Source organism: Myripristis murdjan, chromosome 15, assembly GCF_902150065.1.
Source record: "Myripristis murdjan chromosome 15, fMyrMur1.1, whole genome shotgun sequence".
Classification (NCBI taxonomy): Eukaryota; Metazoa; Chordata; class Actinopteri; order Holocentriformes; family Holocentridae; genus Myripristis; species Myripristis murdjan.
In genome coordinates this window covers 736,507-754,349 of record NC_043994.1, presented here as the reverse complement: position 1 = coordinate 754,349, position 17,843 = coordinate 736,507, and the positions used below count along the sequence as shown (strand labels likewise).

Here is a 17,843-nt window from a genome sequence, read left to right as displayed (position 1 = left end):
ATATTACTCTAATAGCTGCACGCTGTTCCTTCATTGCAAGCTTAGCATTAGTGTCCATGGGGACATAAACTGCAGACACTACAGTGATTGAAAACTTTCTGGGCAAGTAGAAAGGTGTACACTTAACCATGAGATATTCCAGGTTAGCAGAGCAATAACTCCCAATTATGGCGGTGCACCAAAGTTTGCACCAAAGTTTGTTTACATAAATGCAGAGACCCCCACCTTTGGTCTTACCGGTGTTATCTGTTGTTCTGTCTGCCGTGAGCACGTAGCGTCCTGCTGGCTCAACGGCACTGTCAGGCGCTGTCTTTTGGAAAGAGTTTGCTGAACATTTCAGCTGTGTTCAGAGAATAACCCTTTCCTCCAAGTGTCGATAAATCATGGACTGAGTGTCAACCATTCAAACCCTTTCAGTTGAAAAACAACAACAACAACAAAAAACAGTCAGTCCCACCAATCTACTAGTGTTCACACACAGGCACACATGTATGCGCACACACACTTTGTGACCTATGAATGGTCAGAGTGACTTGGCATTTTAGCACCATGCTAGATGACACAACTTTGTGAGTCACAAATGGAACAAAGGAAATGCTTCCTCTTGCCCTCATCAGTGCTGTAAACACCACTCTGTTCCAGCTGCTGGGAAGTTAGTGAAACACCCATTGTGAGCAGGCTCACAGGTTTATTCCTACACAAGGAAATTTCCAGTGGCAAGCATGGCCTTTTCTACAGAAGCATAATGCATTCACTTGCCTGTATAAGTCTCTCATTAATTATAAAAACTCACAGATTTATGAAAAAACTCACAATTATGATTGTAAGTCACAAATTCATGAGAAAAAAACTTAAATTCTTAGATTAAAGGGGTGAATTTATGAGAAAAAAACACAAATTTACCCCCCCAAAATAAAAAAAATTGTTTAGATTATAAAGTCAGTTTTTTTTCTCATAATATACAGCCTCCAGTCTTTTTGGGTATGACACAACAAGCTTTGCACACCTGGATTGGGGAATTTCCTGCCATTCTTCTTTGCAAATCCTCTCAAGCTCAGTCAGATTGGATGGGGACCGTCGGTGGACAGCCATGTTCAGGTCTCTCCTGTGTTGTCTTGGCTGTGTGCTTAGGGTCACTGTCATGTTGGGAGGTGAACCTTCGGCCCAGTCTGAGGTCCTGAGCACTGTGGAACAGGTTTTCATTAAGGAGATCTCTGTACTTTGCTCCTTTCACCTTTCCCTCAACCCTGACCAGTCTTCCAGTCCCTGCTGCTGAAAAACAGCCCACAGCCTGATGCTGCCACCACCATGCTTCACTGTTGGGATGGTACTGGGCAGGTGATGAGCGGTGCCTGGTTTCCTCCAGACATAACATTTGGAATTGAGGCCAAACATTTCAATCTTGGTTTCATCAGACCAGAGAATCTTGTTTCTCACTGTCTGAGAATCCTTCACATGCTTTTTTGCAAACTTCAAGAGGGCTTTCATGTGTTTTGCACTGAGGAGAGGCTTCTGTCCAGCCACTCTAGCCAGATCGGTGGAGGGCTGCAGTGATGGTTGTACTTAAGGAACTTTGTCCCGTCTCCACACAGGATCTCTGGAGCTCAGTCAGAGTGACCACCGTGTTCTTGGTAACTTTTTTCTTACTAAGGCCCTTCTCCTATGATTGCTCAGTTGGGCTGGGCGAAGAAGGGTCCTGGTTGTGTCCTTGGAAGAGTCCTGGTTGTGCCAAATTTCTTCCATTTGAGAATGATGGAGGCCGCTGTGCTCTTGGGAACCTTCAGTTTTGTTTTGTTTTTTTGTAGCCTTCCCCAGATCTGTGCCTTACAACAATCCTGTCTCTGAGCTCTGCAGGCAGTTCCTTTGACCTCATGTCTTGGTTTTCGCTCTGATATGCATTGCATCAGCTGTGAGGCCTTCTATAGAGAGGTGTGTGCCTTTCCAAATCATGTCCAATCAATTTAATTTACCACAGATGGACTCTAATCAAGGTGTAGACACATCTCAGAAACCATCGAGAGAAATGAGAGGCACCTGAGCTAAATTTCAAGTGTTGTTGCAAAGGGTCTGAATACCAAATATCAATGTGATATTTCAGTTTTTCCTTTTTAATAAATTTGCAAAAAATAATTAAATTTAAAATTCTGTTCTCAGTTTGTCATTATAAAGTACTGAGTGTAGAATAATGAGAGAAAAAACGAATTGAAACGATTGTAGCATCAAGCTGCAACATAACAAAAGTGAAAAAAGTGAAGGGGGTCTGAATACTTTCTGAATGCACTGTATACACCTGTATCCACAGCCTGACAGCAAGGGTGTAGGATATGGGTGGAGGGGGTGATTGCAGCTATGAGAACAAGGCATGATGGTTCTGTCATTCATTTCTGAGAGATTTTCTGCAGAGATTTTCTGCAGAAAAAAAACCTATCTCTCTCTGGTACACTGGAGACAGGGATCACGCAGGCTATTTAAAAAAAATAATAATAAAATAAATAAATAAAATTAAGTGAAAATTGACTGTTTTAATAAAATTCAAATTGTGCTTAGAGGGAATATTTTCACCGGACATTTAAAAATTACTGGACTTTGGCAGATTTTACCATGCAGTCATAGTCCGGTGATTACCGGATAATGGAAACCCAGTGTGGAATATTTATATATATGGAAGAAGAACTGTGTAGTTAACACGAGCAGCGCCAGACACCATGACTGGAAAAAAGACATCACCGTACTGGACACATTATTTGACTAACAGGTGATCAGGTTGGGTTTCCATGACGCTGCCAAACAGTGCCAGTCTCCTTTGATCTGACATCAGTTGTGACGGGACAGTCGATATGGAGATACATTTACACTATATTACCAAAAGTATTCGCTCACCTGCCTTTACTCATACTATGAACTGAAGTGCCATCCCATTCCTAACCCATAGAGTTCAATATGATGTCGGTCCACCTTTTGCAGCTATTACAGCTTCAACTCTTCTGGGAAGACTGTCCACAAGGTTGAGGAGAGTGTTTATAGGAATTTTTGACCATTCTTCCAAAAGCACATTGGTGAGGTCACACACTGATGTTGGTCGAGAAGGCCTGGCTCTCAGTCTCCGCTCTAATTCATCCCAAAGGTGTTCTATCGGGTTCAGGTCAGGACTCTGTGCAGGCCAGTCAAGTTCATCCACACCAGACTCTGTCATCCATGTCTTTATGGACCTTGCTTTGTGCACTGGTGCACAGTCATGTTGGAAGAGGAAGGGGCCCGCTCCAAACTGTTCCCACAAGGTTGGGAGCATGGAATTGTCCAAAATGTTTTGGTATCCTGAAGCATTCAAAGTTCCTTTCACTGGAACTAAGGGGCCAAGCCCAGCTCCTGAAAAACAACCCCACACCATAATTCCTCCTCCACCAAATTTCACAGTCGGCACAATGCAGTCTGAAATGTACCGTTCTCCTGGCAACCTCCAAACCCAGACTCGTCCATCAGATTGCCAGATGGAAAAGCGTGATTCATCACTCCAGAGAACGCGTCTCCACTGCTCTAGAGGCCAGTGGCGGCGTGCTTTACACCATTGCATCCGACGCTTTGCATTGCACTTGGTGATGTGTGGCTTGGCTGCAGCTGCTCGGCCATGGAAACCCATTCCATGAAGCTCTCTGCGTACTGTACTTGGGCTAATCTGAAGGTCACATGAAGTTTGTAGCTCTGTAGCAATTGACTGTGCAGAAAGTCGACGACCTCTTTGCACTATGCGCTTCAGCATCCGCTGACCCCTCTCCGTCACTTTACGTGGCCTACCACTTCGTGGCTGAGTTGCTGTTGTTCCCAAACGCTTCCATTTTGTTATAATAGAGCTGACAGTTGACTGTGGAATATTTAGGAGCGAGGAAATTTCACGACTGGATTTGTTGCACAGGTGGCATCCTATGACAGTTCCACGCTGGAATTCACTGAGCTCCTGAGAGCGGCCCATTCTTTCACAAATGTCTTGTTTCACAGTCTGCATGCCTGAGTGCTTGATTTTATACACCTGTGGCCAGGCCAAGTGATTAGGACACCTGATTCTGATCATTTGAATGGGTGAGCGAATACTTTTGGTAATATAGTGTATGTGCTGATTATTGAGATTATAGCATTGAGTATTGTTTTTTGTGGGTATTTATTGCATTGTTACTGTGCCTGACAATCTGTGAGGTTGTGGTGACGTGTGCACTGCCCGCCTGTCAGCCAAAATTCCACTGCACCAGCCACGCTGCGCCTTGCGCCGAAAGTAGACGTGGTCTCAGATGGCGAGCTTTTTGCGCACCTCAGTGAAGCCTTTTGGCACGAAAATGTCACTGCGCCAAGCTGAATCTGTCGGCACCTCCCCCTGCTGCGCCGCCACTCCCATCTCGGCGCACCTTGGTCTGCCAAAATACCAAACTGTGCACCCCTCGGGTTAGGCTGGTCGAAAATAGCTCTGCGCGGGGTTCACCTCACTGCGCCACCCTGCGCTGCGCTGGGAAACTAGAGCCCTAAGTCTTTAATTGTCTTTTTTCCTTGGGTGGTTGAAATTGGCAAGTGCTTCCACATTACAAAGTCAATACTCAAAACCAGTATCTTGTAGAAAATAGCACAATTACAATATAGTCAAGTGACTTGTAGAGTAAAGAGTGTAGAGCAAGAAAATAACAACATGTAGGCTACATCATGATTTCCCGAAACTGAATAAATACCAAACATAGCAAAACAAAACTGCTCTGCTAGCTCAATCATGTAGAATATCCACTGGAATTTTTTTTTTTTTTTCATGGACTGATAGTTATACTTCTGCCGACTTCTCAGTCATTTTTAATCTAACAGGTGCCTTGACAGCAGCAACTTATATTAACAGTTATATTTAAATATAGGCCACTGCTTTCCAGTGTCGGCAAACATCTGTCTTTTCATAAACTCACCGGCAGATGTTTTATTTCAGCTGGGGGTGTGTCACTCCAATTTAACGTCAGCTCCGATTAATGTGGCTAAGCAGCAAAAATAACAACAGTAAGCAGTCACATTAAGGCTGAACAGAGTTATAGAATTACCTTTTCAGGCTGTTATCAATTTAACTCTGAAATATCAGTTTTCACAGATGTGTTGATTTATTAAATGTTCGTTTCAATGTACAGACACAAACAAATTGACAAATTAATTAAATCAATGGCCTAGTAAACTCATAAAGACTGAACAAATTAATAACGATTAATAGGCTAATTAATAACTGATAACAAACAAGAACAGAGTTATAGCCGCACATCTCCGTGGAAAATCTTACAGGTACTGTCCGTGGTGCTGACTCCGCTGAGGCACTTTATTATAGAAATTAAAATTCACGGAGGATCTTGTTTAGCTCTTCTTTCCTTACAGCTGAGAAATCAGCTGTCTGCCCGGTGTTTGTCAGATAGTCTTGTAGACATTTGACGGCCCAAGACGTTGACCGGGCCGTACCGGCTTCATTTCCTTACCTCTCCAGCTGATCCAGCTCTTCACTCGTCACTCTCGCGTATCTCTCCTTTTTCTCTTTCTCTTTTCTTGCCTTCATGGTAAACTCATATTCCAAAAATGCTGGCAATCTCTGATCTAGTGGAAAAAACTGAGGCTGTAGTTGTAGGATTTTACACCAGCATAACACTCACACTTGTGATACTGTATAATCCAAGTCTCCGGTATCCAGTCATATGCTCAGTACTTCCTAAACACACATATATTCACTCAAATCTTGCTGCGAAGACTGTCTGCAAAATCTGCTAATACGTGGTTCTCATAAACGTCTGACTTTTTTCTCATAAATTTACTTTAATTTCACAATTTTTCTCACAATTTTGTGAATTTATAATGACAATTGTTTTTTTCTTATAAATTTATGAGCTTTTTCTTGTAAATTTAATCTCAGCAAATATCCCAGGTTTTTCCTTGGAAATTTCCAAATTTAATCTTGAAAAATTTTCTTGCAATATTACCCCCTCTACCCCAACTCCGTAATTTTTTCTTCTCCCCATAATACCCAGTCATGCAAAACGCTGGTTGAGAGCGAGAGAGAGAGCGAGAGAGCGAGCGAGAGAGATAGCAAGAGAGAGAGAGAGAGAGAGAGAGAGAGAGAGAGAGAGAGAGAGAGAGAGAGAGAGAGAAATAAGTGCAGAATGTGTAGGAGGACTGGACTGAGGAAACCTTTTGAACTTGGCACACACACACACACACACACACACACACACACAGACAGAGAGAGAGAGAGAGAGAGAGAGAGAGAGAGACTATCCAAGTGTCAGTTTATGTTGATTTGCCATGCTGTGCTAGAGTAACATATTCCAGAGCTGATGTACAAGCTCTCTCTCTTTGCTCTCTCTCTCTTTCTCTCCTTTTTCTTGCCATTTGCCAGCCAAAAAAGCTTTTCTTCCCCTTCTCTCTCATCTTCTGCTGTCTTTCTCCCAGACTCCCTGGCACAGCCACACCAACTGTTACATTTTCCACTGTTTGTCAGTGTGAGGGAATGTACATGGAGGAGGAGGCAATTGTAGGCCATGATTTTTGTAAAATTATTCAACCTACATTGTGCTGCTTGTAGAAGCAGATGAAAGACTCATGCTTCTTGAGTAATAGAGTAAATCTGTATTATCCCTAAGCTGGATTTAGCTTTTCAATCTATGAAAAGAATGGTGGCTGTATTTTATATTCTAAGTGACTAACCCACTTTCAAGCTGTTTAATTTCTGATAAATCAAGTTGTTAAACCAATTGAACCTATCCTGAAAAGTATTAATGTCCTAACCCAGGACTGTTTGTACAATATAATAAAGTTGAGGGCATCTTAACTCATTGCTAAGCTTTGAATGGGCTCTGTCACTGGAATCCATATACTGTAAATCGTGTTTTTTTATGATAGTTTATTATTTTCTCAATAGACAGAACATATAAATGTTTAAAGCAGACATCACAATATCAAATTGACATGTGACATGAAAATGAAATAAAATAGCAACAGTAATAACTACAGACTTAACCAAAGACAGAATAAACCAAAAAAAAAAAGAAATAATATAATAATAATAATGATAATAATAGATATTGCAGCACAATGTACAGTCTAAAACAAATTTTAACTATTGTAATGAATAATTAGGGTTAATTAAGCAAATTGCCAGAAAAGCAATTAAACCTGTCAATAATTACAAAGGGTTGCAATTTAGGCCTCATGTGCTTTACGGTAAGAGACAAAACAGTTTAGTCAGACAAGGTTTCAAGCAAGCTCTTATTGCATTTCCATCCTTTCCAGACCATCAAAACCACATGTTAACCAAAATTCTTATTATCTAATTTGATCAGTTCATCATCCAAAATATATCCTGAAACAAAAACATTATCTTCCAGAAAGACGCTGTTCAGACCTCAGGCCATTTGCTGCATGTCATCCCCTCTCTCCCCCCAACCTTTCCTGCATTTCTCTACTGTGACTGTTAAATAAAGCAGAAATGCCAAAAAAAAAAAAAAAAAAAAAAAAAAAAAAATCAAAAATAAACAACTAGAGTTTACAGCAGTGCTTGTTAACTGGTATTGTAACAAAATATACCACTCACTTATACACGTTTTTAAAATTATTTTTTAAAACTATTTTTATTATAAATAGATAGATAGATAGATAGATACAGGGGTGAAAATCCCATTTCATTATTGGGGGGGACAATAAACAGCAAAATTTCTGAGAGTAATTGTTGGGGGGGACATGAAAAAATTGCTGTCTGGCACTAATGTACATCCTCTTTCTCTCTTACGCTCCTTTGAAACTTGCCGTACAGCGTTGTTCATAATTTCCCTGGTTGGGATCAATAAAGTATATCTATCTATCTATCTATTTTAAATAATGCTATTAAAAGCAATAATCCTCTAACCAAATTTCTTTGCTCACTGTTCTATTTCCACTACAGTCCATCAAAGTAGCTTTACAAGAACTAGAAACTCAAAAGAAGCTCTAAAACCAGAGGAAATACCTTGAATAATCCAACTACATCAAACTATTCTTAAAAAAACATATTTATTATAGTGTCAACAAAAAACAAAGCAAGATATGGCATCAAATAGTGACATACAGTATATGTTTGAGCTGTACACTGTCCCTTTTAGATCAAATAAGAAAATGAAATGAAACTATGCCACAAAATAATGCAACTTAAAATGCAAAAATATTAGATATCTATCTAGAGACAAATTCAAAATATCAGTAAAATATGAACCATTTCTGACATTAATATCCTGACAGACTTTTTGAAAGAATAAAAAGCTCAGTATTTGCTCCTCCTGTGGTCTGTCCTCTCTCTCCCTCACTGTCCTGCACTCGCGTGAGCTTGGAAACAATCATTGTGATAAAAGCCATCTGATTATCAACACTGATAAGAGTGAGGAAATAATTTTCGGTTCTGCCCCTGGTGATATGACACAGCCGGTGTCTATCCATGGTACTGACATTAAACAAGTTCCGTCGTACAAATATCTGGGGGTGATGATAGACACCACTCTATCATGGTCCTCACATATTGAGCACATTTGTAAGAGGATACAGCAGCGTATTTACTGCCTACGAAGACTTAGATCGTTTGGTGCTAGCAGTCAGATCTTGTCTCTCTTTTATACCTCTGTCGTCCAAACTGTGTTGTTGTACTGTAGCACGGCCTGGTTTAACAGCCTATCAATAACCCATAAGAACAAACTGTATAGCCAAATTAAGATCTGTGCTAAAATTACTGGTAGGCCTGTTGAGGCTGTGCTACATTCTTTCAAAGAAGCCCACACTAAGAGCATGCTTAGACTGGCAAACAGTATCTCTTCGGACCCCTTACATGTTTTAAATGGTGAATATCAACTATTGCCATCCATGAGGCGGTTCAGAGTCCCTAAATTTAAGAAAAACAGACTAAAGAACTCTTTTGTATATCAGTCTGTCCTGCTTTTAAACCAACATCGATGATTCAGAGGAGAGGTTTGGTGTTTTGCTCGTTCTGCTCCAGTGTCCTGTCCTGTCCATCGTTCCGTCTTGTAATGTACTGCAATGTTTTGTCTGTAACCAGTTTTGTCCTGTTTGTATTGTATTGTGAACGTTGATGCCATGGAGGCAAAACAAATTTCAGTGTAAGCTGACAATAAAGTTGTATCGTATCGTATCATATCGTATCGTATCGTATTAGCTGTTAGCTTAAACAGTGAGCTGAAAGAGGCAGGTTTTGGACCAAGCAGGGAAAATCACTTTTCATATTCCAACCTTGTGCTTGGTGAACAAGTGGTGTGATAAATGACTCACTGGCTTTCACTTGAGGAGGTTTTCTTGCTAGTTCTCATCAGGCTGCTGCCTCTCAGGTATTGAGGACGAAAAATGACAAAACAATAAATAAATAAATAAATAAGCATATCAATGCATAAATAATTAAATCAATAAATATTTCTACATTTATTTATTTATTTCTGTTTTTATCCCCCATCCACTTCTAGGCTACTGCCAGTCCAGGCAGTAGTAGTGGATAGGATTACACGCACAAACCAATCGTGCTTAAGACTAATGTAAGAACCTCCCACCTCATTAACATACGACACAGAAATACAGAAATAAATAAATGTGGAAATGTGGAAATACAGAAATAAATGTAGGAATAAATAAATAAATGAAGGAATAAATGAAGGAATAAATAAATGAATAAATGTAGAAATAAATAAAAATCTAAATAAATAAATGTAAAAATAAATATATAAATACACAAATAAATAAATATATAAATACACAAATAAATAAATAAATGTAGATATAAATAAATATAGAAATAAATGTAGAAATAAATAAATAAATACATGCATAAATGTATAAATACACAAATAAATAAATAAATGCATGAATAAAAACAGAAATAAATAAATAAATACATACATGTAGAAATATGTATTAATTTAATTATTATGCATTTATATATTTATGTGTATTTATTTATTTATTCATTTATTTATTGTTTTGTCATTTTTCGTCCTTCATACTCAGGGACGGTTTTTGCTATGAGCAATGTGGGCAACCGCCCAGGGCGCAATCTACTTGGGGGCGCACGAGCGCCCTCCAAAAACAAAAAAAAATTAAAGCTGCAAGCAGCGTTGGACGGGCCCTCGCACCCGTGCCCTGCGTCCCCCTCGTGCCCGTCGGGAACGGTCCATTTTTTCCAGTGTTCTAAGTTGATGTAGTTTGAGAGCTGTTTCTGCTCCCTCTGAGGTCTCTCAGTTGTTCTGTGTGTGTGGGGGGATGGGCCGGCAGCTGGAGTGTCAATAGACAGAGAGTGCAGAGCAGATCAGAGCTGACCAGAGTCCAAACATGTTAAACAACTCTTCACAGCGGCCACACACTTTTTCCAATCCACACCATAATATATATTTTTGTAGGAATTTTCATTCTCTGTCCATCGGCATAGATTTGGAAGCTGTCAGACTTTTACTTTAATCACCAGGGGCCTAATTAGTGCCAAGGATTCTGCCTTTTCACACCAGAGTCCATAGGAAAAGGTGGAGGTGTTGGTTGTGGACACTGACTTTGAGGCCTTATAAAATCCAAACGGTTCAAAGGAATAATAATTCTTTCAGAACTTTTGTTAAGCACTGTTTCCTCTGTCATGTATTAGCTGTTCAAGCCGATAACATTAACGCCCTGGGAGGAGATAGATTTCATGCAAAGTGGAAATTTGGGCGAAAACGTGACTTTCAAACGCAAATTGCGGACTTCCTGTTGGTTTTAGGTGGGGGGCACGAGCACGAAAAATGTCGGGCTTGATGAGATCTACGTTTCGGCGCTGGTTTGGTCTTTCTATGACATTCCTGTGAGCCCATTTTTGCAGTTAGGGGGTCCGATTTTTGATTTTATCGAATTTTTCACCAGACGTGTTCACCAGCATGTTAAGGGGGTCAAATTAAGCGTCAAAGAGACGTAATAATAGGAAAAACTGGAAAAAACCTTACAGATACAATAGGGCCCTCTTCCAGAGAGGCGAGGGCCCTAAAAAAAATCGCCAGTTTTCTAGACTAATGTCGCTCATTTCCACGTCAAGTTGGTGCAGTGGGCGCTGAGGCGCGTCACGTCAACTTGCTGCTGAGAGTCATGTATACAGGTGTGTGTGTCAGAGGAAAAGGCGCGGGGGATCAACTTGCCACTGCAGAGGCTGTGAGCAGGTTGTGAGTCTCAGGCAGTAACGGTTTTTGACATGGACGAAGCGGGCGGCCTCATCAGCGGGTTTTCCATTATCTATGCAGCTGCAGGCGCCCCAGCTTGCTGAAAAGGTGCCGTGCACAGCATGGCCGCCTCTGGGAGCGGCACCTCTAGCGCTGTTACTGTTACCGTCTGGGAAATTGACACGGGGGTGGGGGGTTGGAGTAGTAACATGGAAGGGCGCAAGGCAGTAATTTCGCCTAGGCAGTAACATAGGCTGAACCGCAACTGTTCATACTCAGGCTGACGGACTGACTGAAAGTTACCGAGCTGCCACTCTGCCGGCAGCAGGATGCGGACCAAACCACTTTGAGGCATGGGGGGGGGGTCATACATTTTTAACACTTAAAAACACAGTTTTACATTTATAATTAGCACCGCTTGCATTGTGCTTTCATTGAATATTACTATATTATTGAAAATTATTTATTAGTGTTAACAATGTTTTTCTGGGGGGGACAACTTTGTGGATGGAGGGGTCTTGTCCCCCTCGACCCCCCGGGATTTCCACCTATGGATAGATAGATAGATAGATAGATAGATAGATAAAACTTTATACATCCCAGAAGGGAAATTCAAATATCCAGTAATTCAGAACGAATGACATACCCCTCTGTCCATACTAGTGTTGCAAAGGGGTAGAAAGTGTCACGACCCAGCTCAATGAGCTGTGACAAAAAGTGGAGGTACACAGTGTTAACGTAGAAAATTAAAGATTTATTAACATAAAGTAACCAAAACGCATTCTAAAGTTATGAGGTGTGTAAATCTGTAATGTCAGTGTGTCTGCAGGTGGATGAGTGGAAAATGGTGAGTGAGTGGTGTTGTATGAAAGAAACAAAACTAAACCAGGCTAAGGCCAACCAAACAAAAGTAATGGTGCCATCAGGGTGGATGAGAGGGAGAGAGAGGGAATGAGAGGGGGCCTTTTAAACCCTGGGAGACTGATCAGGTGCTCCCTGATAGGTTAATGGATCTCCGCCCACCAGCAACCTGCAACACAGGAAACACGAAACACATACACACACACAGCAGGCCTTGCAAGGCAGGAGGCCGTCACAAAAGTTTCCGGTAAATTTCCCGCAAAGTTTCCGAAAATTATTGGACATTTTCAGAAGATTTTTGCTGTCACTTTTTTTTTTCAATTTTTCCAAAAATTTCCGTGAAAATTCGGCTTGGGAATTTTGGGAATTTTCGTTTTTTTTTCTTGTCATCAATTTGAATGAGGTTTTTAAAAAAAGTTTCCATGGAAATTTAAGCTTTTAAGAAATTAAGAAATTAAGAAATTTCATTTTTGTTGTTGTTAACGTAAGATGAATGGGGCAAAAATAAACAATAATCAATAAAATGAATGTCAACATCAGTATCACAATTTTGGAAATGGAAACCCTAATCTCCTGAACTCAGGACTCACCTCTAAAGGCCACAATGCCAGCGTACTGTAAAATCATCATCCCCATACTCAAGTGTGTGAAATAAAACTTAAATATAAAACTTAAATATAAACAGTCAACTTTGCATTTTGGTGGAAACAAATATGTTGCATGATTCAATGCAAACTCAACTGTACATATGTAAATAATTTCGAGCACATTTGATCATCATCAGTCAGTAGCCTATACTCCACTAGGCTACAGCACTTCCACCGAGACAGACAATCATCACATCAGCATCACGATTCAATTTCCTGCAATTCTATGCATTTTAATGGGTAGTTTGAACCACTTCATATGCACACCTTAACAATAGTACTGCACACAGTCCTATGCCTGAATTAATAGCCTACACCTTTTACTAACGCTGTATAACTACTGGTCGTTGTATTAATATCCTACAACAGAACAGACAGGATTATTATAAAGAGAAAATTTGTTGCACACGGGTGATACCATTAATATCTTGTAGGATAATAATTATTATTAATTATTATTATTTAAAATTAAATTACGGGAATATTACCATAAAATCACTGACAAAAAATACAAACTATGAAGAAATAAAATGATTTTTTATTTTCAGAGGGTGAAATAAAACCTTTCAAATGTTTCAAAGGGTTAAACTTTTAAAACTTTTAAAGTTTTATTTGCCTGATTTTTGGTCTTCTTTGCTATCTATCTCAAGTATTATGTAAATCAAATATAGCTGGATGTGAAGAAGAAATTATTTACAATTGGTCTCCATGTGCACTTCTTCTAAATTGCAGGGGGCAATCCATGTCAACATGCAATGTGCTTGGGCCAGATCCTCAACCTGATTAGACCCTATTGTGTATGTGTGTGTGCTGACTCTACTTTTCTCTGTACAGCTTGTCTGTTTCGCTACAATGCCCTGTCGCTGGTCTATCTCATCTACCTGCTGCTGCTGCCATGGTTCCTGTGGCCCAATAAGCACACTATCAAAGGTAAGCCTACTCATTTTTGTAATCTTGTATGCTTGTCAGTCTGTGGAAAATAAATGTCATTTCTGTCCTTGTAAATTTAGCTAAGCACAAGTAAACACATTGCACCCAGTACCATGTAAGGTAGATGGTGTAAGAATAACTGATAAGCAAATGAATGAATGAATGAAAGTCAGTAGAGCTAATACTAATAGGGCCAGCATAGTTAATAGAGTCTGTAATAAAGAGCACAACCAGAAGCAGGTGTGGCCATGTGTCAACCAATTTGTCGGCAGCTGCATGCCAAGTCAGAAGACACCCCACAAAGCCCACTTTGGAGAAACTGCAAAAAACCCCAAAACAAAGTGGGTGTGGCCAGTGAGACAGTGGGTGTGGTCCACCAGTGTGAGAAGTTGATATCCTTTGCCCAGAACAAAGCTTGCATCAAAATTGGTGGTTTGCGAGTGTGGGGTACAAGGGGTTTCCAGAGGGTGGAGTTTGAGGGATGCCTACAACAATGATGCGAATATTCCACATAGCTGTCAGCACAGAGTTTTAGCTGCATTCATACCTCCATGATGTCAATGACAGTGCACTTGTTTTCAGCAAAGGAGGTACATGTGAAGTGGCAGCATGTCGGTAGGTCCGGTAAGTGCAGAAAATGTTGAGGTCATTTTGGACCCCAGGCAGTTATTCTTAATCCTAGGTTTTACCCCAGCCATTGTGAGGGACACCAGCCATAATTTTTATGCTTTACCAGGTGCACCTTAGTTTTCCAAGCAGTTTGGACTCATGGGTTTTTGTGTCTCCTTTGTTACCTCTCTCTGGTCCTCCTTTCTCATCTGTTCATTACCTAGGCTGAAAGGAATTTTCTTTTTGTTCAGAGTACACGTCGGGTTTATGTTGCCCATGGCTTGTTGTTTTCACTGTTGGGAGTAATGTATTACAAAGTAACACATCAATGTAAATGCATTACTTTTCACTTTTAAAGGAGTAATGTAACAAATTGCTTTTTAATTTTCAGGTAATTTACATTTTCATCACATTACAGTTACTGCTCTGTGAAGAATCTCCATAAAGTACTTGCAAAACTTCAAATCTCCCCACATTTTACATTTCAACAGACCATTTTGTAAGTCATGCAGAGGTGCTAAAGATTTAACAACATATAGTCAGTAACCCCCCATTTTTAAATTTGAACACCCATCTTATGATGTTCTGCTTCTGCAGCTAAGTCTGTTGTCGCCATTCATAAACCGTGGAACTGATAATTTGCTGTGGAAAAGCAAATGTTTCCCTGGGGACTATTCAAAGTTGAGTGACCGTCTCACTCCACTTTTCACTCCACTGAAAGTTAATTTTCATATTGCCATGTATCATGAGGCAGTATAAAATGCCACAAAGTCTGCATTAGGAGGAAGGTGGGGTGGTGGAGGTGTCAATCAACGCGACTTTCAGCTAGGTGAGACCCGTTTTCGTGGTCTGTGTCCGTCCATTTCTAGTTGTTAAACTTAACCTTTCCCAACCCTTAACCCATTGGTTTTAATGCCTTGACGTAACCTTTTTTGCTAATCTTTTCCCAAAGTCATATTGTAAAACTCTGATAACATTTATTCAACCTTTCATCCAGCTATTTGCTCCCATTCATTCCACTGAGTATTCCATCACTGTAATAATGTTCTGAAATCTTCAGTACCCCTGCATGATTTGCAAAACATTTTATTGCAATGTAAAATGTGAAGAAATTGCTGTAAACAGGCCAAACATTCAAAATCATTGGTATGGTACTTCAGTACATATCAGCAGCGTCTAGAGTGGCAGCTTGTTCCCTAGTAAACAGATGGAGGAATACGCTGCCCGTTGAATCTGTCTTACATCATTGCAATGCAATTGCACCTAAGGGTATAGTCAAAGCAACTGTGGAGCTCCGTGGTACTCTCACCATTCTGTCTGATTCCCCTTAGTAATCTGTTCACAGGTTTGGGACAGGTGTGTTTCCATAGCAAAGGTCAGCGGTTCAAAGGCCAATGGTCAAACATGTGGGATAAATTTTCTTATTTGTGACAGGTGCTCAATCTGTTTCAGCATACAGCTGTTGAAGTCAGCAGGGATAAGCTTGGTGAATCAGGTTAAAGGGAGTCATGTTTCTGTGCCATGTTAAAGATAGGCTCTGGTGCTTTTCAATGTAAGCAACAGTAACAAAAAGCTCAGAAACATGCAGGGGATGTGTTAAGGTTGCAGGGACCAAAAGAGAAGTTCTTTGTCAGATGTCCCTCATTAAAGGACCACATCATGATTCTGCATGTTTAGCATAAATTCAACAAAACGTCTATACTTCACGTTTCTGCTCATCTTTTCCCAAAGCAAGCAGTCATATTTTAGAACTGTCATATTTTTGGCACTGTCATTTTCCTCCCTTTGGGTTGGCCATTGGATTCCATTAATTCTACTATGATATGAAAATTCACTTTCAGAGGCTTCAAAATTTCCTCACACCAATATTTCATCACCATAATAACATTGTTCTGTTAGGAACACAAAAGGCCAGACCCCAAAATGCAGACTCGAAAACAGTTTTAATTTGTAAAGTCAAGTTATTACAGTTACACTTAGAGTTCAGTAGACGGTTGATGAGCCCAATATGGAGGAGGGAGTCAGGCGCCGATTGACAACCAGGGTGAATGGCTCGAGGGTTGGCTGGCAAGCAGGGGGGTCAGGAGCTTGGAGCACAGAGGAGGCAGGAGGGTCCAGGAGCTTGGAGCACAGAGGAGGCAGGAGGGTGTGGGAGCTTGGAGCACAGAGGAGGCAGGAGCGTCCAGGAAGGCAGGCGAACAGGGAAGGCAGAGCAGGAATCGAGCTTAGGGTCAGCAGGCAGGTTAATGAGCGAGAAGTCCTAGGAAACACCAAGTTTAATGAACGATCTGGCAAAGAGTGGTGGAGTGAGCTGGCTGTTATCTGTAGTGGGTGGCTTGATTACAGATCAGGGACAGGTGTGGATACTGCAGGTGTTGATAGGACCTCCCACTGCACTCCACCTAACAAACAGACAAGGGAAACAGACACACCCACAAGAGGGAAGGGGAACAGGGAAACACAAACAGCAAAACACAGCCCTAACATGTTCAAAGTTGTTCTAAAGGTTGTCCTAAAAGTTAGACTGTCCCTTGCTGGAAAAAATCCCCCGGAGAAATACTTACTTTTCACAGCGATTTATCCGTTCCATGGTTTATGAATGGCAATAATGAAGGTAGCTGCAGAAGCAGAACATCATAAGGTGGGTGTTTCAACCAAAAATTCAAATTTAAAAATGGAGGGTTTTTGATTATATGTTATGAAATCTTTATTACTCCTGCATGATTATAAAATAGTTTGTTGCGATGTAAAATGTGAGGAAATTTTGGTAAATGGGCCAAACATTCAAAATCACTGGTATAGCTCTTTAAGTGTTTTTCACACCATTGTTATTCACCCTGAGGCACATCCCGCTTCTCCTTATTGTCAAGATCAAAGATTCTGGCGGACACAAATGCAGGAAGGCAGGCGATCACAGTTCTCAAAGTCGTTTATCACAGTCCAGGTCAAAATTCAGAAAGGCAAGCAGACAGGCGGAGGTACCAAGACGACAGGCAGATGGGATCAAAAAACCAGGCAGGCTATCTCTCAGGCGACAGAACAAGGGACAAAGACGAAACTCGGAAAAACTCAGAACAAACAGGTCAGACAAGTCAAGTCATGTCTCTGTAAAGGCAAGTGAGCCAGCTTCCTAATTTATTCATGCTGACCTTTAGTGAAAAGATTGGAGAGGGTTATTGTTGGAGAAGTTTGTTTCTCCTGTCTCTCAATTTCAGACATATCCCACCTTTTCTCCCCTTCTTTCGCTTAGGTTGCTGTTGTGAGCAGTCCCATGTAGTCAGATCACTGTTTACGGCATAAGGTCAAGGGTTTGGGGTGAAATCCACAGGTTGAGATTTGACAGTTGCAATTGTTATGCCTAACTGGAGGCCAAATTAAACTCTGTCTTCAGTTGTTCCAAATAACATTGTGCATGAATAACACTCCACAATTCTTTTATGATAAAATAGTATTTCCTGGTTTTTGTCAGAGGCAGAATATTTGCCAAGTGAGCACTGGTCATTTGGTGTTGCCAAGTCCAAGAACTAACTCTATGATGAGAACTCTTCTCTATAGAGCTTCTTCCACTTGGAACAACACTCCCCATCAATATCAAACACAT

At 40.6% G+C, this 17,843-nt stretch overlaps 1 protein-coding gene across 2 annotated transcripts in view; it reads left to right on the top strand.

The window, feature by feature from the left end:
- Positions 1–17,843, top strand: part of piezo1 (piezo type mechanosensitive ion channel component 1 (Er blood group)) — a 267,968-nt gene that overhangs the window by 30,616 nt on the left and 219,509 nt on the right. For both annotated transcript variants that reach the window (XM_030070245.1, XM_030070244.1), the window contains exon 2: positions 13,538–13,633. In XM_030070245.1, coding sequence (XP_029926105.1) covers positions 13,538–13,633 — 96 coding nt within the window. The remainder of the gene's footprint in view (positions 1–13,537; positions 13,634–17,843) is intronic.